This window comes from Mobula hypostoma, chromosome 3, assembly GCF_963921235.1.
Source record: "Mobula hypostoma chromosome 3, sMobHyp1.1, whole genome shotgun sequence".
Taxonomy (NCBI): Eukaryota; Metazoa; Chordata; class Chondrichthyes; order Myliobatiformes; family Myliobatidae; genus Mobula; species Mobula hypostoma.
The window spans coordinates 165,026,923-165,045,740 of NC_086099.1; the positions used below are offsets into that span (position 1 = coordinate 165,026,923).

Sequence of the window (18,818 nt, forward strand, 5' to 3'; positions counted from 1 at the left end):
TCTGGCATTGCAAGGTTAAGCTCTATCTAACTTTCCCACTGACTTCCTAAAAACCTTTTCTCAGCTCCCATTACACAGTTCTCCCACGTCCCACCTACATAAGGGGTCATTTACAGTAGCTAATTAAGCTACTAATCTGTATGTTTTTGGGATGTCAGGGAAAACCCGAGTCCCCTGGGAGAGCATACAAACTCTATGGGTCAGGACTAAACCCGAATCACTGGAGCTACTAGGCAACAGCATCAGCTACTGGGCTACTATGCCACTCTACCCTACTCTAGTGTCCTCCTCCAGAGCAACATTTCATCATTAAGGCTCTGATCACACTGAACCAGGTTCCTTGGGTAGGCACCATTATCTACAAATGTATCACTAGGTTCTGAGACAGCGTCTGAGTTCCAAAGCAACAGGAAATTTCCTACAGGGGAGCAAAGCTTTCCAAAGAGCTTTCCTTGGAAAATAAAATGAAATACCCTCACTGACTCAAGTAAATCTCAATGTGGAAAGAAAGCATCCTGGAAGGCACTGAGCCTTGGAGAATATCGAGTGGGAACATGGGGAGCCTTCCACAAACAATTGCAGGAGCATGCACTGTTCCAAATATTCCACTCTCACACACCTTCAAGCAACACATACCCCACATGGGGCAGTGTCTACCCATTCCACACAGGCAACTTAGAACACACAGACTGAAGTGGAAGCATGTTATCCTTGATTCCTAAGAAGAAGGAGATTAATACTTATTCACTGAATTCCTTCTGGAGGAAGATGAGTTTATTTTTGCACAGATCCTTGTATTACCAAATACCAGAGGTGGTTAGGAAAATATCTTAGAATACTGCTAAAAACCTCTTTGGTCTCCTGGGACCAAATATTTTATAGATGTTCACAAACGGGCACAGGGTTTTCTCTTTTTATCTCACATACTGAGGCAGACATTATTCTAAAACTGAAGTTTAAAATGTCTTGCTAGGATCAACATAAAAAATAAACAGCAATTCCACCAGGACTGCTTCAGAGGAAGTGCTTGAAAAAAAAAATCAAGTATGCAAGCAATGATTATACCAATGGGAAATAAGATCGTACCTTTGGTCAATTTGACTTCATAACCATAGCAAAGTCACAATTAAATGGTTCAGAATCAAAACATTATCTCAAATAGCTGAATTGAAATCAGCACTTTTGATCTCCAGCCCCCACAGCTTTAATTCCCTCTGCAGAATGATGCCCAAACTGGAATCTGCATTTAGTTTAGTCTTTAATTCACTCCCATTTGGGCACCTAAAGCATTTCTAGCCTATAGGCTTCATTTGCTCATTACTTTCAAAAGGCTTGAAATGATTCATGGAATGAATTTCAATAAGGTTTTTCAGTACAGTTTTGCGGAAAGTGTTTTGGATGAATTCAGCACGTTGGCATCAAAAGCACGGCATTAGCAGCCTTTCTAGTTGAAGTATTCCACGATAAGAAGAAATCCTAGCAACATCTATGCTAACGTGATCTATCTCTGCACGATCTTTTTTGCTTTAGATGACACTGTCTTTGAATTCCACTTACAGAATTGTTTATAGCATTATGAAATCAAATAACATAACATTTATCTATAAAGTTACATACTCAATTGCCTTTTGTGTTTGACAACCTTGTATGTGCGGGTTAATGTTCTAGCCTATGTCATGGTGCTCCCTTCAGTCTCTTGGCTGGAAGGTTGCTTTCTTTCACTTTTTGTCTTTGGTCACCTATGAGAAGCTCTTGCCCCAGACTTTAGCCATTGTCAAGGGCTACTGAAGGAGCAGATGGGATGGTTGGTTGTAAAGTACGGGTGAATGTGCTATCTGAGGGTATCCTGTGTGGGTAACATCAATGTCCTGTAGCTGCACAGCAGGTGATCTCTCAGGAGACTGAGTACACAATCAGTACAGAATCAAAGAGCCCTAGAGAGAGATAGCACAGAAAAATGCCGTCCGGCCCACTGAGTCAGCACCAACCACCCATTTACAGTAATCCTACACTAATTCTTTTTTTCTGGAATTTCCCTACTTTTTCATTAACTTTCCCCAGGTCCTATCACTCACCTCATACTAGGGACAATTCACAGTAGCCAATTAACCAACCAACCTATACATCTTGTGAGGAAAAGGGAAACAAAGCATCTGGAAAAAATCCACATGTCATGGTCTGGTCCGTGAAGTCCGCATTCCGGTTCATGGTCTGGTCCATCGACCCTTGCTCCAGGTTTTCCTGTCTACCCTGTTTCGGTTCCTGTTGAGCACTAATTGAGGCAGCTGATTCTCGTTGGGGCTGGCTGCATAATTACCTCCAGAGACCAGGGCATAGCTGCTGGATTGTTCTTGTCCTTACTCCTTGTATCCCTTCCTCGCCTTCTGTTTCCTTGCCTGAAGCCCTGCCTTGTCTTGCCGATAACTCTCACCTCGTCTGAAGTTCTTGTCTCACCTTGCATTGCCTGAAGCCTTGCCTTGTCTTGCTGGTAACTCTCACCTCGTCTCGCCTGCAGTCTTGTCCTGGAGCCACCCTGTACCTGGCTCCCTTCCTGTCCTTTGCCTCTGCTGGGTAAGTCAGGCCGTCTTGCCGTTACCTACAGTTGGTTCTGTCCCTTCCTGTTCCTTGCCTCCATCGGGTAAGCCAGGCCGTCTTGCCGTTACCTGCAGTTGGTTCTGTCCCTTCCTGTCCCTTGCCTCCATCGGGTAAGCCAGGCCATACTGCTGTTACCCTGCAGTTGGTTCTGCCCCTTCCAGTCCCTTGCCTCCGTCCAGTAAGCCAGGCCATACTGCCGTTACCCTGCAGTTGGTTCTGCCCCTTCCTGTCCCTTGCCTCCGTTGGGTGGAGATCCGCGCCCTGCCCAGGTGTACCGTGCCCTGCCCAGGAGGAGCTTCAAGACCTCAAGTCTCTGGTCCCCAGCCTCGCCTCAAGTCTGAAGACTCCAGCTTCGTCCGGTCTGCCAGCCAAGTCACGTCCTTGCCGAGTTCTGGGGTCCGAGCCAAAGGCAAGACCCAGGTTCTGGGTCCTTGTCCAGTCTCTGGCTTGGAGTCTAAGTCTGGGCTTCCAGCTCTCTTGTCCAGTCCTGTTCCAGGTTCCTGGTTTTCTGGTCCATGTCCTAGCCCTCACCCTGTATCCTAGTCCTGTCCCTAGTACTTCAGTGTCTGTGTCTTGCACTTGGGTCCGTTCCCAGCCACCACCTTATGACACCACACAGTCAAAAGAAATACGTGTAAATACCATATGATCTCAAGGTCAGCACTGAGCCTGAGTTTGTGGCACTGTGAGGAAATGGCCCTTTTATCTACATCACTGTGCCATCCTTAAGTATTTTAATGATGTTTTTGGTATGTGGCACCCTGTTTGTGACAAGCATTACAACAAGGTTTTAATATACTAATAAAAGTGAAAGCCAATTTTCAGACAAATATAGGATTATTATGAACATGGGTTATAGAATTCAAAACAGAAAACTACACTATTTTTCATCATATTTGTAGGCCGTTACTCCAGTTTCATGAGCACTCATCTTGCAGCTGAAGAACATGTTAAAACATCAGCTATTCTAGAATTGTTTGAAACATTATGGTAACAATCCATCACAAATTACTGCATCCCAGGAGGGAGTATTTAAAAATGAACCCAATCAGATCATTGTATTATCAAAGATCAAGTGAGTTACCTCATCAGGTCTATCTCCTGCTGTGTCTTATGGTCTTATCGTCAAATGTCATGGGAGAAGGCCGGAGAATGAGGTTAAAAGGGAAAATAAATCAGCCATGATCGAATGGCAGTGCTGACTCAGTGGGCCAAATGACTTAATTCTATACCTATGTATGTCTTATGGTCGCATTCTCATGCTGATAAAAGGCAGCACTTATAATAAATTTAAACTTCAGATGGTTTTCTTGGAATAATGTAGTATTGGAACATAAAGCACTAAGACTTTGCTTGCCTGGCAGTGAGAGAGGTCCTTTCCATCAGATCCTTCCTACATGGTCAGAGTCTCACTTCCAATGCATGCTAGCATTGTTGTGGCTCCAAAGTAGAAAAGACAATTTTCCACTACTTTGTGGTCTGAGCATTTGCCAAGAAAGCCTGGCAAAGGATGCAAGTGTCCTTGTTGAGGTTTGCCTGAGCAGCTGTATAACAAAGGAATCTCTGATCTATGGGCTATTCTCACTAATGCATTTTGAGATAAACATCACATGCTGCTGGTAGATCATCACCTCCATGAAATAGGTACTTTGGTTTGTTGAAAACTTGTCGGTTCTCCAGTGTAAAATGTCCGGAAGTGAATGCTGTCAACTGACACTTACCACAATGAAGAAATACAATCTGAGGAAGCCGATTACACAATGATTCTCGGTGCAGCCACCACAAAGGCTCTATGGGGAGGATTATAGTCTAAGTTCTGTAACCAGTGGACCCTGATGGGCTGTGCCCTGTGTAGCAGCCTCTGAAACACTTACAGGTGCACTGTTTAAGAAGGAAAAATGGGTGGTTTTGATACATTTTAATAGAATGTATCAATAGTAAATTGATGGTAAAAATGAATGTAGACAAAGGAATGTATAATTTTGTATTCCTGTATATTATTAAGCATTAAGTATTTTGAATAAAAAGAGAGGAAACATGGGGGTCACGTGAGGTCTTGGTATGGAGTAGACGTGTGTCCCGGGAGCTGCGCCTACCTTCACCTTTTGCCTCATCCAAATAGCAGTTAATTCTTATTTTTTAAGTGACTGAAGTGAGCTGTAACGGGCTGAACGAAATGACAAAACCAGGTAAAAGGAAGAAACAAGAAAAGGGCGCAGGAGAAGAAGATTCTGGCGAGGGTTCCACTAAGCTAGCTGGCCTAGGAGAAGCTAAAGCCAATGCTGCTAGCACCCCGGTCCCAACTACCATTGAAGAAGTCGTTGTGGTGGTAAACAAGCTGTACAGTTTGGTAGACGGGAGACATGCAGAGCATAATAATTCAGTCATGAACCAAACAGCGGCTCTAACCGAAGTCAGTAAGCGTGTTTCTTTAATGGAGGATTCTGCCGAATCGTATGAGAGGCGAATCGAAGAGTTGGAGAGGCGGTTTGATAGCCTAATATCCCAAAACACGCAGCTACAGGCTAAGGTGGATGACCTTGAAGCTCGGTCTCACCGTCAAAACATTCACATTATCAGGGTTCAGGAGAAAGCCGAAAACAATACGCCGACAGAATTTGTAGCCACGTTGCTTCCGAAGTTGCTGGGGGAAGGACATTTCCATCAGCGGATTGAAGTGGACTGTGCCCACCGGAGCCTAGCACCCGCTAAAAATAGCAGGCCAAGAGCTATTATTGTGAGGCTACACCACTACCAGGTTAAAGAGCTGGTGCTACGGGTGTCCAGGGAGAGAGCTCCGCTGCTATATGACGGGCGTCCGGTGTTCATTTACCCAGATTTGACCTTAGTTACCATGAGGAAACGGCAGGATTTTCAGCACATTAAGGAGAAATGCAAAGCCAGGAAAATTAGGTGTGGATTCCGGTATCCGGCGAGGTTTGTGGTTACAGTTAACAATACCACCAGTACATTTAGCACTGCAGCCATAGTGGAGGAGTTCCTGAGCCGAGAAGTGAAAGATTGGCATTCGGACACTGTATCAACCTAAAAACGGATTAACGCTGGGTTACTGGATTCGTCGTTGATCGATAGTGGCTTCATCTGGAGACTGTTATGTTCAGTGCATGAGGAACTGAAAAATAAGCTCACTCTAAGATGTGGGTGAGGTTTGATTGTTATTGTTTATTTTTATATTTCAGAGTGTATTTGTGAAGAGGTGTTTCTCCCGTGTTTAGTGAGTAATGGGTAGTTATCTCGCTATTCCAGGCCATGTGTTGGTTCTTGGATATAGCTTTGACTCTAGGTTAGGGGTATGGAAGTACTACTCCTGGTGTGTTTTTATTTTTGGGAGGGTTTTTTGTGTTTCTCAAGGGGTTGTTACAGCACATCTATATGTTCAAGTTACAGTTTGTGTTATGCGACGACCATACAGCATATTTTTTCTGTTAAGCAGCAGTTATGACATCTAATTCGCACATGCACAGCATTGGTGAGACTAAACTTGTTAGTTGGAATGTACGGGGGATGAATAGTCCACTGAAGAGAGGGAAGGTGTATGCACATCTTCGTACACTCAAAGCTTATATTTGTTTTCTCCAAGAAACGCCCATTAAGAAAACAGCAGCGAAAGTGCTTTGTCCCTCCTGGTCATCTCAGGTCTACCAGTCAAATTTTAGTACTAAAACTAGAGGTGTTGCAATCCTAATGAAAAAAACCATACTGTTTATTCACACACAAACTATCGCTGACCTGAGGGGCAGATATGTAATAGTAAGTGGAATATTAAATTCTATACCATTGACACTAGTGAATGTGTATGGGCCCAACTTTGATGATCCAATTTTTTTTCAGAACCTCTTTAAGGCCATACCTAATCTGTCTGAACCTAACATAATTGTAGGTGGAGACTTTAATTGCACCTTAAACTCCCTCCTAGATAGACAATGTCCCCAAGTTTCTTCATTTAAAATTAGTGTAACACGTAATAATCTCATGCAATCGTATAACATAGTGGATATTTGGAGGCTTCTTAATCCCACGAAGAAGGATTTTTCATATTTCTCCACAGTACATAAATCCTACTCTAGGATTGATTATTTTCTGTTAGATTCGAAATTGGTCCAGTCAGTAGTCGGTTGCACTTACTTATATCAGATCATACTCCTGTCTCCCTTATACTCAAATTGAACCACAAAAAAGGTGAATATAGTTGGCGTTTAAATAACGCTTTGCTAAAGGATAAGGATTTTTGCTCTTATCTTTCAGATAAGATAAATCTATACCAACGATGTGGGCGATGTTGATGATTCCACTCTTTGGGAGGCCATGAAGGCAGTTATTAGAGGTTGCATAATAGCATATGAGACAGCAGAAAAAAGAAGATTCAAGAAAAGATTAACTGAAATAGATGATCAGTTGGCAAATCTGGAAGCTTCTTACAATATAAACCAGGAAGCAGAATTACTTAATAAGATTACTGCCTTACGGTATGAGTATAATTCTATAATGTCCAAGAGTGTTTAAAAACTACTGACACAAGTCAGACAGAGGTATTTTGAGCTTGGTGAAAAGCCCCATAAGTTATTAGCCTGTCAGTTAAGAGAGACGCAGGCCTCCAGGGCCATACATCGTATAAAGGCTTTTTATTGACGGACCCAGAAAAAAATTAGTAAGTGTTTTGCGCAGTTCTATGCTAATATTTACCAATTACAAAGCGCTCCGGACATTGAAGCTATGAAAGCATTTTTTGATAATCTGAATCTGCCCAGGCTGATGACAAATTCAGTAAATACACTTGATGCTGATATAAGCCTAGATGAGATCAAGAAAGTCATCTCCTCCCTCCCCAGTAATGAGGCAGCAGGTCTAGATGGTTTTAGCATGGAATTCTTCGAAGTATTTGGTCCAAAATTGTCATCTCTGCTCTTACGAATGTTGAATCACTCTAGGATAGCTTCCAGATTGCCACCCACTTTATGTAAAGCCAATGTTCCTCTGATACCAAAACCAGGCCGTGATCCCAAGGTGGTTTCATCATATCGCCCCACTTCGCTGCTGCCCATTGAAACCAAAATTCTTGGGAAAGTCCTGGCCAATAGGTTAAAACTGGCTTTATGCCAGGAGGACATATGTATTTTAATTTGCATCGTTCTTTCAATATTTTATATACAAAACATGCAGAAGAGGCTGTAGTCATTTCATTAGATGCGCAACGTGCGTTTGACCAAGTGGAATGGCCATATATGATGTTTGCACTTAAGAAATTTGGATTTGGACCATCTTTCATTAAACGGATTGAGATAATTTATTCACACCCATCTGCTTCTATTATCACTAATCAGAATATTTCCCCCCCTTTTGCAATTCATCGTGGGACTCGTCAAGGCTGCCCCCTTTCTCCGTTTTTGTTTGCAGTTATCATTGAGCCATTGGCTGTTAGCATCAGACAGGACCCTTTGATATCTCCCATTGAAATACATGGACATAAACATCACCTTTTGTTATACGCTGACGATGTCCTTTTATATATCTCCAGCCTACAAACATCAATGCCTGCCCTTCTGACTCTAATTTATAATTTTGGTAGTTTCTCAGGTTCCTCTATTAATTGGGATAAGAATGAACTAATGCCAGTCACTGCAGTGGTTAATACAGCGTATTTACAGTCCATTCCCTTTAAAATAACTTACGATATTTTTTCTTATCTTGGTGTGACTATTACAAAAAACTCAGATGACCTTTTGCAAGTGAATTGGTGAAACAAAGTTGAGCAGGTTAAATGCAATATTGACTTTTGGAAAACCCTTCCAATTTCTTTGGTGGGGAGGGTTAACACATTCAAGATGATTGTACTGCCATGATTTCTTCATCTTTTCCAGTCAATTCCATGTTTTATTCCTCTGTTGTATTTTAAACAATTGGATTCTATTATTATACCCTTCATTTGGAATTATAAAGCCATTAGAATTACTAAAAAACACTTGTCAAAGCCCAAGGAAGCAGGTGGTTTTGCCCTACCTACCAGATGTTAAAATGTAGTACCGGGCTACCCACCTATCCATTCTTGCATGGTGGAAAAAAGGCCCACCCTCTACCTCAGACTCTTGCCCAGCATGGTTACTCATCGAGCGAGTGCTTTGTAAGAAGACTTCCTTACCAGCTCTCCTTAATAGCCCCACTGCAGCTAATAAGTCACATTTTAGTAACAGCTTCGTAGCTGGCAGCTCTATAAGAATTTGAAAGCAGATTCAACTACACATTAAGGCCCCCAAAACTTATATTGACACTCCGATTTGTGACAATCATTCCTTTTTGCCTGGCTTGAATGATACTCTGTTTCTACCTGGAAACAGAGGGGCATCTGTGGTGTAGGTGACCTGTATATTAATGGAAACTTTGCCTCATTTGCGCAGTTACAAGCAGTTTACAATATCCCTGCATCTAGTTTTTTTAGATATTTATAAATTCGAGATTATGTTAGGACGTAAATACCTAACCTTGAAGTTTTAGACAAACATGAGTCCTTGGAGGCAATAAATAAATTTGATCCTGTTACTCGTAGTGCAGTATCCTATTTTTATCAGATCCTACATAATGGAGCTCGGGTGAATACTGTAGGTTTTAAACAGGCTTGGGTGGATAAATTGGGTATAGAACTGACAGAGGAGGTCTGGGATGAGTGTTTAAAGAGGATACATGATTGTTCGGTCAACGTCAGACACAGACTTATACAATTTAAAACAATACATAGACTCCATTATTCCAAAGAAAAGTTGCATAGTTTCTACCCTGATGTTTCACCAGTTTGTAATAGATGTAAATCTGTGAACAGTAACTTGTCACATACATTCTGGTCATGTTGTAAGCTTTATGCATACGGAAAAGTATTTTTCACCGTTTCTCTGAGGCTTTGGGGAAGTGGTGGGAACCAGACCCATTCATAGCCATCCTTGGAGTAACAAGCTCCCTATCTTCAGCCAATAAGTATGAAAAAATGGCTGTATTGTGTGGCATGGTGATTGCTAAGAAGTTAATCCTGCAAATGTGGAAAATGGACTCTGTTCCTACGTACGATCTGTGGCTGAGAGAACTGGCAAATACTTTACACTTGGAGAGACTGAGACTATGTAATGAGGACAAAGGGGACATATTTGAAAGGATATGGGACCCTGTATTGGACTTTCTCATGGGGTGAGGACTGTTTTTTGGTGCGGTGCACCTCTGCTGTGTATGTTTACCTTTGCCTTTATATTTTTCTCTCTTTTGCTGCTCAATATTTAATTTGATTTTGCTATGGTTGTGGTTTTTGTGGATGTGCTGATTTTTTTGGTTTTTTTGTTTGTTTGCAATAAATAAATAAAAATGTAATAAAAATATATAAAAAAGAGAGGAAACATAAGGGACACTGACACATTGTAAGAAAATGTGTTGAAATAATAGTGTAATCAATTAAGAAAAAGTTGTCTACCATATATATTTACTGTATATAGTTGGAATAAAAAGTGATCTGCACAGAATGTCCTTGAGAGGCTGTGGGGAAACAAGACAATAGGTTCTATTGGATAATTCCCCAAGAAGACTACCGAAGGCATTTGGAGGAATGCTTCATCACTAGAACTCTAATAAGCACCAGTTCTCATGTGGCTGCCGTTGAGAATAGTGCTCCTCATCAAATCCTTCCAGCCTCTTGTGCTTCATCTGCCATGATTTTGATATCTGGGGAAAGAATCATAGCAGAGAAAAAAAGTGCTAGAGAGGTATAAAGAAAATCTTCAGAATATATGAAGACATGAATTTCCAGAAGAGTGCATCGGCACCAAAATTTACTGAGTGTTGCCAAATTCTAAGAGTACAGTGCCAGATTTATGTTTATTTGTAAGGTTTACAAATGATTTGGGCAAAATTGACAAAATTTTCTGACACTACTAAACAAGGTTTTCTTTTATAAATAGGGGCATGTAACAAAGCAAGACTTTTGTGCTTGGGGGTATACCCAGGCAGAAGAGTTGCACAATGTGAATGAAACTGCTGGTTCCTACCCACCTAAAACTAAGGAAAGTTCCAAAGTACACTGTGCCATCTTTGAAAAGGATTGTTTCAATTTTTAAAAGAGGCAACTCTACCTTTCAAGAATCCTAACCACAACAACAGCCAGCAATGCTGTCCTATTTGCTCTGAGAAGCAGAGCTTGATATGCCTGCACTCTCCTCAAGTGGGCCTCTGGTGCACAAAACAGAGAGTACAGTATTTGTTAAATGGTGAGAGACTAGGCAGTGCTAACACTTGGGATGTTATTGGCATTCTCGTGCACAGGTCACTGAAAGACAACATACAAGTGCAGCAGGTGATTTGGAATGCATATGGCACATCAGCTTTCATTACAAGAGGAACAGACTACAGTTGGAATGATGTCCTTTACCGTAATTAATATCACAGTACATACTTGCAGCAAGGATTGAGTAGAATAGGCTTGTATTCTCTAAGGATTAGAAGAATGAGAGATTTCATTAAAACCTGCAAAAAGGCTGGACTGATCCATTTGATTCAATTGTATTTCTACTGTGAATGTCTACAAGAAAATGAGTATCAAGGTAATATATGATGACATATATGTATTTGGTTAATAAATTTACTTTGAACTTTGACGAGACTGGCTGTGGGTTTCTCTTTGTGTTTCACCTGTCATCAGTGTGCCAGCAGATTGCTGATTTTTAGCATCAGCTAGAGTGCAACCAAAACCATAAGTTAGTTCAAATTTAGCGAAAAGTATATCACAGCCTTCTGTTTGAGCAAAGGTTGGCATTTTGGTTAATAGGTCTTACCTGGAGACAAAACCCATGAGTTTAAGATTTTCTATGGGACTGTTAGGCAATGGATTCAGAAGGTCACGGATTCGAACTCTGCCAGCAACACCAATCCCAACAACAACAACACCCAACATTTCAATGTCTGAAAATAAGCACAAAATTGTATAGAAAAATTATGCTAAGTGTTCTTTTACATCAAGCACATTGCCATCAAGGAAAAAACAAAGAAACATATTTGTCATGTTAAGCCACCTACTGGTCAAAGTGAAAGACTGCAAATTTTGCTCTTCACTGTTTCTAGTAACATTGTCTAGTTTTTGTAATTATAGATTGAGAAACCCCTTATTGGAAATTCCAAACTCTGAAAACCTCTGAAATTCAAAATTTTTTTGAGCACTGATGTGATGTCACAAATAGAAAATTCCATTCGGTGCTGGGAAGGTTCCCAGGCAATATGTAAGCAGGCCTCTACTTCTCATAGACTGGATAAAGAAGTGACCTCACATATGTAATGAATAGTTCATGAAAAACAGAAAAACACTGCATAAAGTGAAAAATGAAGATCTTGACCATGTATTGAAACAGTGGATTCGTCAGTGTCAGCGTGGTCATACAATATGCAGCTTAATGGTATGCTGATCATAAAACAAGCAAAGATCTATCATGATAAACTGAAAATTGAAGGTAATTTTGAATACTCAGCAGGCTGGTTGCAGAAATTTAAGAAAATCAACGGCATCAAATTTTAAAACTTTATGGTGATGAAAATCTAACACACTGAATGGCTACATCACTACATACTGTATGTGTGATGAACAAGTGTAAGACAAAGACTGCTTACTGGCAGCACATAAATTCAGAGTCGGAAATGATGGTCATGCCAAACAGCCACTGATTGTCCACCTGGGTGGCTGAGGTATTGATAGCTTACCTTTCAGATGGTTCAATGTACGCATTATTGTTTCATGTACAAAAATATTAAATTGTGGCGGCTCACCTACGCAGCAAGTGAACCGGCTCCAGCAGTCGCGGGCGAGTCCGCAGCCAGCGGCAACTGAGAGGGCTCTGAGTGCGGGGCAGACCTCGGCCCGGAAGCCGACGTCACTTCCGCCCTGCAAACAGCAGGGGATGCTGGGAGCGGGCATTTAAGTGCGCGCCGATTGAAACAGTAAACAGTTCAACCAGACCCTGCTCAACTCAGTGTGTTGCTTTCACTCGTTGTGTGTCAGCGCGACTACATTGGTGACCCTGACACTCCAACGGCATTTGGACCCAGCATGAACGACTCAGCTCTGCAAAATGCAGTTTCTTTTAAACTGCCAACCTTCTGGACCACCCAACCCCTGGTCTGGTTTGAGCAAGAAGAGGCCCAGATCCAGGTCGGGCAAATTGTCTCAGACGCCAGCAGGTACTACTATGTGGTGGACACCCTCAACCAGGGGACAGCGGGCCGTGTTATCGGCTTTCTGCATCAACCCCCGGCAACAGCTAGGTACAAAGCACTCAAGGCCCTGTTAATCCACACATTTGGCCTCTCCCGCCGCGAATGCGGCGCGCGGTTACTGCATATGGACGGCCTGGGCGACCGCGCACCGTCAGCCCTGATGAGCGACATGCTAGCACTGGCAGACTGCCATAAGCCTTGCCTGCTTTTTGAACAGATCTTCTTGGAGCAAATGCCAGAAGACATTTGCCTCCTGCTAGCAGATGAAGACTTCAAAGACCCGCACAGGGTGGCTGCCCGCGTGGACGTGCTATGGCACGCCAAACAAAATGGCGGAACCACCATCCAAATTAGTGCTGCGGCACGGCCGAAAGCCCAGCCCTCCCACACGCCAGCAGCGGAGCACATAACACCCACACCAAGGGACGGCACCACTTCTGAGTCTTGGTGTTTTTATCATCAAAGGTGGGGTTCCGGGGCCCGCCAATGCCGACCGCCATGCTCGTTCCAGAGAAACGTCAGGACCAGCCGTCACTGATGGCTACAGCAGCTGACCACCGTGATAGCCTCCTCTACGTTTAGGGCAAGCACTCCGGGCGTAGATTCCTGGTGGACACGGGGGTGGAAATCAGTGTCCTACCCCCCTTGAGCCACGATACCCAAATTAGAAGAACAGGACCGGAACTTACGGCAGTCAACAGCAGCACCGTCCTCACCTACGGCACAAGAACTATCCCCTTGCAGTTCGGTTCCAGCCGCTTTACATGGACATCTACGCTGGCCGCAGTATCACAGCCATTGCTGGGTGCGGCCTTCCTCCGCGCGCACTGCCTGCTCATGGATTTGAAGGGACAACAATTGGTCAATGCGAAGACTTTCCAGACTTTCTCCCTCAGTGAGGCCAGGTTACCTGCCCCGCAGCTGGACTCCGTCACTTATTCCAACAACGAGTTCGCCAGAGTGTTATCGGAGTTCCCATCTATCATCACGCCGTAGATTTCCTCAACAGACCCCGAGCATGGCGTGATGCACCACATCCCCACACAGGGACCTCCCCTTCATGCCCGGCCCTGCAGGCTACCGCCCAACAAGCTCCGCCTCGCGAAAGAGGAATTCAAGAAGATGGAGGAGATGGTGATTGTGCGGCGTTTCGACAGCCCGTGGGCCTCCCCTCTCCATATGGTGCCCAAGTCCACGGGAGGGTGAAGACCATGCAGCGACTATAGGAGGCTGTACGATGCCACCACGTCCGATCGCTATCCGATACCACACATCCAGGACTTTACGGCCAACCTGCAAGGGGTGTGCATCTTTTCGAAGATTGACCTGGTCCGAGGGTAACATCAGATCCCAGTCCACCTGGATGATGTACCCAAGACGGCCCTCATTACTTCCTTTGGCCTCTTCGATTTCCTCAGGATGCCATTCAGGCTCAAAAACGTGGTGCAGACGTTCCAGTGCCTGATGGACACAGTAGGGTGAGATCTGGACTTTCTGTTCATCTACCTGGATGACATACTTATCGCCAGCCGCTCCCGCCAGGAACATCTAGCACATTTACGCCTGCTCTGCTGCTGCCTAAGCGACTACGCTCTGGCTATCAACCCCGCCAAGTGCCAGTTCGGCCTACCCGCCATCAACTTCTTGGGACACCGGATCGACCGCCATGGAGCTGTGCCCCTGCCGGCAAAAGTTGAAGCTATCTGCCAATTCGCCAGACCCAGCACTGTTAAAGGCCTGCAGGAATTTGTTGGGATGGTTAACTTTTATCACCGTTTCCTGCCCTCAGAGGCCCAGATCATGCGGCCCCTTTTCGGCTTGATGTCCGGCAAGGTCAAAAAGGTCACCTGGACAGAGGAGGCAACGGCGGCTTTTGAACAAGCCAAGAACATGCTAGCAAACGTCACGCTCCTGGACCACCCCCGGGTCGATGTCCCCACTGCCCACACTGTGGATGCTCCAACGCGGCAGTTGGTGGCATACTCGAGCAGCTCATCAAAGGCCAGTGGAAGCCGCTCGCTTTTTTCAGCCGGCACCTACGACCCCCGGAACTTAAGTACAGCACTTTTGACAGGGAGCTGCTGGCCCTGTACCTTGCCATCTGGCACTTCAGTTATTTCCTGGAAGGGAGGGAGTTCACGGTCTTCACAGACCACAAGCCCCTCACTTTCGCGTTTGCCAAAGTGTCAGACCCGTGGTCGAGCCGCCAGCAACGCCACCTGTCGTACATCTCGGAGTTTACCACCACAATCAAGCACATCTCCGGGAAGAACAACGTGGTGGCCGACGCACTGTCACGCACCTCCATCCAATCAGTGCACTCTCTGTCTCCAGGGGTGGATTATGCGGCGTTAGCTAAGGCACAACGACTAGACAGCGAGATGTCGGCGTACCAAACCGCAGTCTCAGGACTCCGCCTTGAAGACATACCCATTGGGCCCAAAGGTAATGAGCTCCTTTGTGACGTGTCCACTGGGCATCCTCGGCCCACTGCCGGTTTCGAGAGGAGCGAGATACCTGTTCACCATGGTGGACGGGTTCACAAGGTGGCCGGAAGCTGTCCCACTCGCTGACACGGCCACGGAGACGTGCGCCAGAGCCCTGATTACCACCTGGGTGGCACGGTTCGGACTCCCAGCCCACGTCACTTCAGACAGGGGTGTGCAGTTCACATCGGCTTTGTGGTCTGCACTGGCACAACTCCTCCACCGAACGACTGCTTACCACCAGCAGTCCAATGGCCTGGTGGAATGTTTCCACAGGCACTTGAAGTCAGCCCTGATGGCACGCCTACGAGGGCCAGACTGGATTGACGAACTCCCCTGGGTGCTGCTTGGCATCCGCATGGCACCCAAGGAGGACCTGGCTGCATCATCGGCCGAACTGGTTTACAGTGCCCCGCTCACAGTTCCCAGTGAGTTTGTGCCAGCACCCCATGGCCAGGAAGACATCCTAACTAAACTCCGGGAGCAGCTTGGAACACATGCCCCAGTCCCAAAGTCCCATCACGGACAACACCCTCTTTCGTGCCCAAGCGGCAAGCAACCGGCTCCCGCTGTCGCGGGTGAGTCCGCAGCCAGCAGCAACTGAGAGGACTCTGAGTGCGGGGCAGACCTCGGCACGGAAGCCGACGTCACTTCCACCCCACAAAGAGCGGGTGATGCTGGGAGCGGGCATTCAAGCACGTGCAGATTGAAAACAGTGAACAGTTCAACCAGACCCTGCTTGACTCAGTGTGTTGCTTTCACTTGTTGCCTATCAGCGCGACTGCAAAATAAAATTACCTTTAGGGTATATATATAAGCTATTTATGGAATGTAAGTAGATTATGTGTAAACTTAGGTCCCATCCCCAAGGCATCTCATTATATAGATGTAAATATTCTAAAACCTGAAAAAATCCAAACTCCAAAGCACTTCCGGCCCCAGGCATTTTGGATAAGAGGTGCTCAACTTGCATCACTAGATATTTACGTGGGTGGATATCTCACATTTCTTTAATAGTTTGAAGAATTGTGCATTGGGACACCCATTCTGAAAAAGGATCTGAAATGTTACCTCTTGTTTTTCTTCCTGCAGCTGCTGCCTGACCTGTGGTGTGTTCATGGTATTTTTTGTCTTATTTTAGATTTCCAACATTTGCGGTTTATGTTTCACGTGCAAAGAGGCAGTCCATTATACATACTGGCATTTGCAGTGTCATCCTCATTCCAGCCCTTTTATTTCACAAACTGGGAGAAGTGATGGCCATTTGTTCCAATTAAGTGGCACAGCTTTCCACGGATTTATCCAAGATACCACTCAACATCACAGAGAGAAGCAAAGCCAGCAAAAACCTTTTGGATGATGGTAGAATGGCAGAGTAGTGAACTTGCCACAGTAATCAACACACTAGGCAGGTGCATGGGTGTTACAGTCAATGTAGCACCTGATCCTCCATTTTTTGACCAAGTCATGACTAAGTTATAGAGACTTGGTTGAGAGAGGGACAGGAATGGGTGCTTAATGTCCCAGGGTTTTGATGTTTTAGAAAAGATAAAGAAAGACTTAAAAGAGTGGGGAGGAGTTGCACTGCTAATCAGGGACAATATCACAGCGACACTCCGAGGAGATATAATGGATAGAACTCAAAAATAGAAAGGGTGCAATCACTCTGATGGGATTGTACTACAGACACCCCAATAGCTACCAGGACATCAAGGAACAGATGTGCAAGTAGATTAAGGGAAGGTTTAAAAACAACAGAGTTGTTGATATGGGGGGCTTCAACTTCCCTAATATAAATTAGTAACTTCTTCATGCAAAATATTTAGATTGGGCAGACTTTGTTAGGTGTATCCAGGAGAGTTTCTTAAATCAATATATAGGTAGTCCAACTAGAGCAGGGTCTGTTCTGGATCTGGTGTTAGGTACAGAGCCTGGCCAAATGACTAATCTTTCAGTGGGTGAGCAGTTAGGGAACAGTGACCACAAGTCCTTAAGTTGTAAGATAGCTATAGATAAGGATAAGTATGGAGCTTGTGGGAGAGTATTAAACTGGAGCAGGGCAAGTTATGAGAGTATTAGGCAGGAACTAAGCAGAGTTATTGAAGAAGAAGAAGAAGAAAGCCCTTAACTCCAAGTGGAGTCATTGGGACGCTGTCATGACAGCGTTTTTTCAGCATGCTTTCTTATTCTTATGAGGCAGAGTTGCTAGCTCAACGCTCAACCCAGCATGGATGGAAAGTGTGCAAGGGAACAGGCTGGATTTGAACTCTGGAGCCTTTGCTCCGAAGTCCGGCGCTGATGCCACGACACCACCATCTGGCAAGGAGAGTTATTGGGAACAGCTGATTTTGGGCAAGTCCACATCCGACGTGCGGAGGGTATTTAAAGCCCAAATGCCGAGTACAGGGCAGGTATGTTCCAGTCAGAGAGAAGGACAAGGATGACAAAGTAAAAGAACCTTGGATGTCAAGACAGGTACTGGATTTAGTGAAGAAGTTAAAGGAAAAGTATGTAAGGATTTTGAAGCTTGAAACAAATAGAGCCATCGAGGATTATAAAAAAGCCAGAAAAGAACTCAAAAAGTGAACGAGGAAAGCCACAAGGGGCCATGATAAGTCCTTAGCAAGTAGGATTAAAAGAAATGGTAGATGTAATTTAACCCAGATAGTGTGAAGTGTTGCACCTTGGTCAAATGTAAAAGGGCAGCACACTGTTTAGTGCAAGACCCTTACCAGTGTTGGTGAGCAGAGGAATTGTGGGGTTCAAGTTCATATCTCCCCGAAAGTGGCTACGCAGGTTGATAGGGTGGTTAAGAAGGCATATGGCACTCTTGTCTTTATTAGCTGAGGCATCGAGTTCAAAAGTCAGAATATTATTTGAAGCTTTATAAAACTCTAGTTAGGCTGTACCTGCAGTATTAGTCATCCCTTTGTTGAGGGTACAAGAGAGGTCTATCAGGATGCTGTCTGGATTAGAGGGTGTGTTCTATTATGAGAGGTTGGAAAAACTTGGTTGTTGTCTCTGGAATGGTAGAGGATGAGGGGAGATCTAACAGAGGTTTTACAAGATTATGAGAGCCATTGATAAAGTAGACATACAGTATTATTTTCTCAGGGTTGAAATGTATAATACCAGAGGGCCGGTGTTTAAGATGAGAGGGGCTAACTTCAAAGGAGACATGTGGGCAAGTTATTTTTTTCCCTGCAGAGATTGATGGGTACCTGGAATATACTGCCTGGAGCAGTGGCAGGGGCAGATGTATTAGAGACTTTTGAGAGACATTTATATCGACACATGAATGTAAAGAAAATGTAAAGATATGGACATTGTGCAGGCAGAGGAATTAGCTAGGATGGCAATTTGATTGCTGATTTAATTGGATCGGTCAATCATTGAGGGCCAAAGGGTCTATTCCTGTGCTGGACTGTTCTATGTTCTGTGTGTTCAGTTGTTGTGGTTGTTGTGTGGGGGTAGTTTAGTTGGTTT

General features: G+C 44.4%; 1 protein-coding gene across 5 annotated transcripts in view; it reads right to left on the minus strand.

Moving 5' to 3' along the window:
- The window catches only part of blvra (biliverdin reductase A), a 58,013-nt gene that overhangs the window by 24,531 nt on the left and 14,664 nt on the right, over positions 1–18,818 (minus strand). For 3 of the 5 annotated variants that reach the window (XM_063044036.1, XM_063044034.1, XM_063044035.1), the window contains one exon: positions 11,418–11,544. In XM_063044036.1, the coding sequence (XP_062900106.1) occupies positions 11,418–11,536 (119 nt within the window). In that variant the 5' untranslated portion in view covers positions 11,537–11,544. Of the gene's footprint in view, positions 1–11,417; positions 11,545–12,333; positions 12,563–18,818 lie in introns of those variants that run through there. The other 2 variants (XM_063044032.1, XM_063044031.1) reach the window with 2 other exon arrangements.